The following is an 8,580-nucleotide window of genomic DNA, read 5'->3' on the forward strand; positions in this document are numbered from 1 at the left end:
GCCAGTCACTCTTAAAAATACAAATTTAAAATATGTTTGATCTAAAAGAATTGTTATAGAACTAAAATTAAATCATTAACAGGTTTCTCAGTGTCTTCACAAATATTGATAAAATAAATATCTCTTAAAATTTATACACATGACCAAAGTTGAATATGAATATCAAGAACTCTCTGTTTGTTTGTAACTGTCTTTGTTTTGTTTTGTTTTTTACCTCCAGAGGATTAATTATAAATCTTATGATATAATTCAAAGCATATATGCTTTAAAGTTATAATGTTAAGTATTAATAATTTACTCTGTTTAAATGTGTTTATTTCAAAAGAAACTTCTGGTATAAAAGGTACTTTTGTCTTTCCTACTGAGTCACATGTATATGAAAAATGTACATAGTATCTATATGTTACTCTGATTTTTTCTTGTTTTTATTAATCTGCCTAATGCTTGTTTGATTATTAGCCAGCCTAGAAAAACTTGGTATGTGCCATTGTTTTATTAACAGCCCTGCAAAATGGAATTCCAGTCATAACAGGAACTAAAGCTACAACTAAACTTTCTTAGATGCTTTAGTGTCTTGGGAACACATCAGCTGGAATAATTTTTGTTAAAAGTAACTGAGTTTTAATCCAATGGGTTGTTTTAAAACATGTACTTATAAACTCGCATTGGGTATAACCTTAGCTCTTGTCTGGGTTAATGATGTTGGGTACATAATGTCTTTTAAGTGTCTGAAAAATTACTAAGGTTTTTGAGATGAAAATTAAAGGTTATGATTTGAATGTCAATATTATACTTAGGGCTGGAACTTTCATAGAGATTAAATATGGTTGTTGTTGCTGTTTTCTAATATTTATGGCAAAGCTTTCCAAAAATCTAAATTGAAGTAAAATTTGGTAGCCTCTCATTTGATCGATTGAAGGAAATTTTGTGGAACCTCAGTAAAGCTCCAGAAACACTCCACAAACTTTCTCCCTTTCCTCCTGGGAAAGACATTAGATAAATTTGTACTATTTGGTCTACTTAATAAAGTTACACTGAAAGGGAAGCATTGTCACTTGGAAAATGGTAAAACTTTGGCATGTACAGAAATGTTAATATTGGTTTTCTAAAACAAAATCTAGTGCAGGCCATGCTACTCATGCTGTCTGCCAAGGTCTGGGCATGGGGGAAATTTCTGAAACGTCAGAAAACTCCTTAGCTGGCTCCAGCTACTTCTTTTCACTCGGTTGTGGCAGTTATTGAAACCATGGAAGTTTTCTATAAGCTCCAGAATAACACAATGAGTGCTGGCATCAATGCCAGTTTCGGTGATGCACACCTCAGTAGTTTAAGAAAAGTGCCTTCCAACATGATTGATAATGAAACGGTTTCCAATGATTCTCCACATCCTCCAATTTGTAACTCAGTTACCATGAATAACATTGAGTTCTTTAACAAGCCACATTTGATAGAGCTGTTGGAACCAGAAGAGAAGGCCCTGAGGCACCAGAGGAGGCAAAATGGTCTGAGAAAGACACACCACATACTGTTCCCACGGTACCGGGAAACCTTAGGTTCTATATAGAAAATAGGAGGCCGCCCTCCATCTTACAATCCCTGCTTAGCCTTGTTTTATTTACCTAGCCTGACCGCATAAATCACGTTGTGTGTAGCACCTGTTTTTATTTTCTGAATAACATACATCACCTAGGAAAATATGTAACCAAGTTAATGTAACCAAGTAACCAAGTTAATCATAAACTAGGAAAATTAAGAAATGGGTTGTGCACTGAGTGATCAAAAATAAATTCTGACACAACGTAAATGACATAATGCATGATGTAATGATCAAATAAAAAAATTCTGATGTATAAATAAAGACCCTCTGAGACCCTCAGCAGGAGATACTTGCACCCTATCAAGTGTTTGTGTCTCCTCATTCCCTCATCCCCTCATCCCTCCACTTTGCTGATGTCATCTAGTGCTGCAGGGACCCTTGACATGACATTTTGCAGGAGCTGGCCTCCGGCAAAAATCTTTCAGTACCTGGTATGTATGCAAATTGTCAATGGTTATTGTTGCCTTGCAATATTGTGTACTTCAATGGTTTCTACAAAAAATAAAGAGAAAAGGCCTCAATTGATTCAAATTGATGCAACTTTTGACAGTAAAAATTTTCTGCAAAGGACTGCATAGACTGTTGGAGTTACACCTGATTTTTACTAGGTTTTAGCTAAGTTGTATTTACATTTTGTGTGGCTTTGAGTGGAATTTTTCCAGGGAGTTGACATAGAGCTGAACCAAAAAAAGGAGAAACTGCTGCTTTGTTCATAGGGTTCCAGAGACCTCCAAAAATGATGAGGAAGCTTGCCTTCATTGGCAGGACTGGCCAACCCGGAAAAAGAAAAAGTCCTGGTACCCTCGAAAAGAGGAAAGCCCAGGTGGAGTCTGGGGAGACCAGCTGTGTTCCTGAAGCCTATTTTTAGATCCTATTTTAACAGTTCCATCTGATCCTATTTGGAGTATTCCAACAAAGCTACAAAAATTGCTGTTTGGTTATTCTGCCTTGTGATTTTATGCAAAAATAGGCAAATTTGTCTAAAAGTAAATTTAGTTCACAAATATTTTGCTGTACTGTTATATAAAATTGGAATCAAGGTAGAGAAAACTTGTTTTTAAATAAGTTAAACTAGTTTTCAGAATTTTCTTTTTGCTTCTTTTTTCCTGTGATTTGACATATTTACTGTTTTGTTTTGGTTAATGCCTTCTAATGCTTTTTGGCATGGCCTAACTAATTTCCAGTAATGAAGGATTGTCAATACTGGAACTTCATGGACAATACTGGTGGCAGACTGTTATTCTCTAACATACACAAAACCCTGGAAAAAAACTGTTTCCTAAGACTATGTCCTGGGATCTGCCCTTAAAAATCAAAAAAGGGGGAGAGAGTCCCCTGCTACACTGATTGCTCAAGCACTTATTACTCTAATTTTTTTAAATTTGCAGGCTGATACTGACTGTTCTGCAGCTAAAAAGCATTGGCATTCAGAAGTGGCTGTAGTAAAACAGCCCATTTGGTGGAAAGATGAGATGACCAATCAGTGGGAAAAGGGAGAGGTGCTCAACTGGGGAAGAGGGTTTACTTGTGTTTCTCCAGGTCTGGAAGCCAGAGAGCGGTGGTTACCTTCAAAACTGATTAAGCCTCATTATGGCCAAGAGGGGGAGATTCCACTTCAAGCCTCTGACTCAGGAGATGAACAGCTTGAGCCTGATAGCAGTGACCAACCCCACTTTCAACAGCAATAAGGCAGATCCTCCAACATGGGGACAGTTGAAGAAGCTGGTGCATCAAGCTGAGAGTGGTGGCCCATACGAAGAAACCTCGAAATTCTGTGATTTTGTTTTTTGAAATGATGGCCATTGTGGAGGTAATTGGTGCAGAATCTTTTTATTGGATCTATGTCCCTAATCCTCCACGGCTGCAGACTATGAGCTGGAATGCAAGGTCACAAGGATTCCAGGCAGCTTTGGCAGCCTCACCTTCATCTGGATGAGGAACTGGAGGGTTGCCTGGGCAAATTACAACAAGCTGTTCAATGGCTAGGTGGCCAGTTTGTAGCACTTCAACATCAGATTATGCTACATTGTGACTGGAATGTCTCAGCTTGCTATGTGACTCCAGTGCAGTACAGTAGTTTGAACCACTTCTGGCAGGTAATCCGATACCACCTGACAGTATCTCTGGTAATATGTCCTTGGATGTTCATGCTCTTCAACAACAGGTGTTGGATTGTTTTTGCTTGATCTACCCAAGGAAACATATGAGGCACTGGCTCAAGGAATAGCCGAGGCACTTCAGGGAATGGACTCACAATCATTTATGCAGAGCATGACCCATAGCGTTAGTAGTGCTGTGATTGTTGTACTAATATGTGTGATTATTTTTTGTGTAGGATACTCCTTCCTCTGCCGAACCATGAGTGAACAATACTCCACCTCAAAGATCTTAGCCCTCTTTTTAAAGAAAAAGAAAGGGGGGATGTTGCATGAGGATGATCGAGAGGTGACCTGAGGCCGGCAAGGGAAGGGCTGACCGAAACGCTGAGAAAACGTACATGTACCAGGGGGGAACAGCCTGGGAGGGACACCCGAACTCGCTTTGTCCTTGGAAGTCTCCTCTGTGGTAACTTAGCAACAGAGGCTCACAAGGACAGGCATGTCCAACAAGCCCAAGGGTTCACATATGTGGTGTGTGTGAGCTCACGCGCATGGCATGCGAGGCAAGTTTGTTTTGCTTTCTCTGACTTACGATAAAATGCAGAGGTCCTTGTTCATAGTTCCCATATAACCATGCTGAGAAAAATAGAGAATCATTGCTTGTAGCTGACAGCAGTCCCCCATCTGGTGAGTCCTTCACGACCAGCGTCCCAGGTCTCAGAGCCCACTAGAGGCTCACTGTCACCCTCATCATTTCCTCCGAGGGTCTCATCTCTGGCCTCTGACCAGGATCTCTTTTGTGTTTCCTCAGCAGAAACAGTCCCCAGGACTCTGGGATGTCTCTCATCCCCTGGGACACACCAGAGAGAGATGTGAGAGGGACATTCTGAGGATGCAGTGGACTATTGAGAATGTTATCATTTAAGGTGATTCACCTGAATTTCTTCAATATTATTTTCCTTCACCGAGTGAGAGAGCTATGCCTTGTGTAGAACTGAATGTGGTAGAATTTCTCTCACCCCCCCATTATATCAGTGATTGATATAAATTTCTTAAATTAAATCTATTCATTGTTAATTTTTGTATAATATTTGATTTCTCTCTCAGGTGTAGTCCTTGTAGTTCCGTCACCACCATAGCACCCATGATCCATCACTACAGTCCCTTGTGCTCTTCTCTCCCCTATTTGGAATCATCTCTCTCCCTTTCCCCTTCTGTATGTCTCAAATCTATAATCAGGTTGCAAATTTTGTCTTTATTCTGACCCTCTGTTTGGTTTCGTATATATCACATATAAGGACAACCACCTGATATTTTTTTTTCCTTTTGACTTATCAAGCTTAATATACTCCCTTCCTACCCCATCCATATTTCCCAAATGGCATAAGTTTATGGTTTCAATCACTGAGTACATTCCACTGTATATATGTACCACACCTTTTTGATCTGTTCATGATCCCCTGATTTAAAACACAGTGACAAATCACTTCATGTCTGTAAGAATGCCTTATATTAGAAAGACCAGATATTAACAAGTGCTGGTGAGAACATGGAGAATATGGAACAATCCTACATTGTTTTTGAGAATGTAGACAGGCTCCTTTTTTTATTAAAGATTTGTCCTTTTTATACAAGAAGTGGGGTACAGGTCAGAGGCATGGGAGGCTGAGGCGATTCACCAGAGACAGCGGGGCACAGAACAGGCAGACAGACTGAAAGCACTGCTGAGCGGAGCAGTGGGTGAGATAGGAGAGGTCTGCTGTGCCATGTGGGAATCTCCCTAGCTGGCCAGGATTCGAGCCCATGCTGCAGAGGCTGTGGACAGCTTCACAGTGCTCTGCTCAACCTGCTGCACCACCAGGGAGGCCTCTGGCTTGGTTTTGATGTCAACAATATCAAGGTTTCTGCAAATAATGAAAGCTCTCCTGACTAAAAAGGAGAATGGAGGCATCATACTGCCAGATTTCAAATTATACTACAAAGCCATAATAATTAAAACAGTATGGTACTGGAACAAAAGCAGACACACAGACCAATGGCATCAAATAGAAAACCCAGAAATAAACCCACATATTTATGGGCACCTAATCTTTGACAAAGGAGCAAAGTATATGCAATGCAACAAGGACAGTTTATTCAATAAATGATGCTGGGAAACTGAACTGCTACATGCAAAAAAAAAAAAAAATGAAGCTAGACTAATACCTCATACCATGCACAAAAAACAAACTCAAAATGGATAAAATAATTCAACATAACACCTGAAACCATAAAGTAGATAGATGAAAACATAGGCAAAACACTACAAGAAATACATCTCAGCAACACCTTTAAAGACACATTCCCCAAAGCAGAGAAAACAAAGAAAAGATAAATATCTAGGATTACATCAAACTAAAACTTTTGTACACCAAAGGAGACATTAACCAAAACCCAGAGACACCCTTCTGATTGGGAGAAGATTTTTGCTCACAATGCAACTGATAAGGGACTGATCACAAAGAGCTCACATGACTCAACAAAAGAAAACAATCCAGTCAAAAAATTGTCAAAAGATCAAAAAAGACTACTCCAAAGAGGAAATGCAAATGGCCAACAAGTATATGAAAAATGTTTGACATCACTTAAATCAGGGAAATGCATATCAAAACCATAATGAGATACCAACTTACACCAGTGAAAATGGCACATATTTAAAAAACAGGAAACAGCAAATATTGCCAAGGTTTTGGAGAAAAGAAACTCTGCTACTCTGCTGGTGGGAATGCAAACTTGTGCAACCATTATGGAAAACTGTTTGGAGTTGCCTCAAACTACTAAAAATGCATCTACCTTTTGAGCCAGCAACTCCATTCCTAGGAATGTACTCACAAGGCACAGAAGCATCAATTCAAAAGAATACCTTCCCCCTTTGTTTATTGCAGCACTATTTATGATAGGTAAGATATGGAAACAACCAAATGCTCAAGAATAGATGACTGGATCAAGAGGATATGGTATATACACAATGGAATACCATTCAGCAATGAAAAAAGATAATCTCATGCCATTCTCAACATGAATGGAGCTAGAGGGATTATGTTCTGTAAAATAAGCCAGAGATGAAGAAAAATATCAGAGGATTTCACTTATAGGAGGAATATAATGGAATCAAATAAGGGATCAGGAAAAAATACCAGTAATAATAGAAAAACAAAATTAGGCAACTATAAATCAGAGACATTTTTCAGGGAGGGGGAGGTAGAAGGAGCAAAACGGGAGAGAAGAGCACAAAGGACCATGGTGATGGTTCATGGGTGAAGTAGTGCTGGGAATTTCATGGGGAATACACCTGAAAGGAGAAAGCATAAAAGCATACATTGTACAAAAATGAACAATGACATTATATATATATAAATAAATGATTATATATATGACATACATCTATGACTATATATATACATATACATAATTAAGGTTTCTTAGAAAATTCAAAGTGCGTCTGCCATAGGGCCCAACAGTCCCACTCCTAGGTATGTACCCACAGAACACAAATACACTACTATGAAGGGCACCTTGCACATCCATGATCACTGCAGCACTATTTACAATATCCAAGCGATGGAAACAACCAAAATGCCCAAAAACAGATGAGAAATCAAGAAGTGGTATATAGATAATAGAATACTACTTATCAGAAAAACATAAATGTATGCCATCTGGGCAACATGGATGGATTATGCTAATTGAAATAAGTCCAAAGGAGAAAGACAAATATGTCACTTATATGTGGTATAAGAAGTCTAAGGGCTATATTAAGGCAAACTTAAAAACTAACCCTTGAACTCCCCAGGCTGCGCCTACTGCTGACCAGGGCTGCAGACCAGCCCAGGCTTCCTGGTCCAGCAGTGCTGGGTGGTGGATGGACCCTCTCTAGTTTGGCAACAGACTGATTTGATGACAAAGCCTGACTCCCGCTGACTGAGTCCCCCACTGTGTCTTGTTGCACCTACACCACCACTGGGTCCCCAGCCTCCCCTTTATGCTAGAGCTGAGATGGATCTTGTACTCGATGCTGCCGATAATTATTTTTTTATATTATTTCTATATCCAACCACTGGGCCAGAGTATGACATCTTCCAACAAACTGTTATTTTCCTGGTTATAAGAAATCTTGCTGCTTTTATCCTGTATTTCTTCTTTGTGACAATGAGTTGTTACTTTGTCTATAGTCATTTCCTAATGAACCACCCACAATATTTGTAGAATCAAGTCTACTGAGAATCATGTTTACTGTAGGTCATTACCATGGATTAAGTATTCCCACCATGTCATGGAGCTGGAAGGGATCCTGCTCAGCGAAAATAGCCAGAAAGAAAAAGAAAAATACCGGATGGTCTCACTCATAGCAGGAATCTAGAAAACTTAAATAAGGGCCAGGAAAAAGAATGACTATAAGAAAGAAAATATCAAAATCAACAAAAACTATGAACCAGAGACACTCTATGGGGGGTGGGGGTGGGGAAAGGAGGGCTTGGCGTCAAAATAAGGGGTTGTAATTGTATGGGGAATATAAAGATAAAATTTAAATAAAAAATATAAAAAAATATATCCCCACCATGTCACTGCTTCTGTGGAGCTGAGAGGATGCAGCAATACATGACAAACATAGGAAAGTTTCAAACAGCTAGATTCAACTCATTGTTCCTGTATGATCTTCCTCCTTTCTCACTAACATGCTGATCTACTGGATTCACAGGCTTTCTTTATAGACTTAAAGATAAAGGAATCCATGAACCTCCTCTCTGGAAGATCCTCTTTACCTGAAAGTCATGGTCTTCACCCTGTGGATGGCTTTCTCCAGAGTCCACCCTTTCATCTTACCATTAAACCAGCTGGTTTATT

At 39.3% G+C, this 8,580-nt stretch overlaps 1 protein-coding gene across 1 annotated transcript in view; it reads left to right on the plus strand.

Moving 5' to 3' along the window:
- Nucleotides 1-1,411: 1,411 nt before the first annotated feature.
- Nucleotides 1,412-8,580, plus strand: part of LOC119252031 (patr class I histocompatibility antigen, A-126 alpha chain-like) — a 25,145-nt gene continuing 17,976 nt past the window's right edge. Inside the window, exon 1 of the mRNA XM_054698099.1 lies at nt 1,412-1,536. Within this exon, the coding sequence (XP_054554074.1) occupies nt 1,412-1,536 (125 nt within the window). The remainder of the gene's footprint in view (nt 1,537-8,580) is intronic.

Source organism: Talpa occidentalis, unplaced genomic scaffold (genome assembly GCF_014898055.3).
Source record: "Talpa occidentalis isolate TD23 unplaced genomic scaffold, MPIMG_talOcc4v2.1 talOcc4.2, whole genome shotgun sequence".
Lineage (NCBI taxonomy): Eukaryota > Metazoa > Chordata > Mammalia > Eulipotyphla > Talpidae > Talpa > Talpa occidentalis.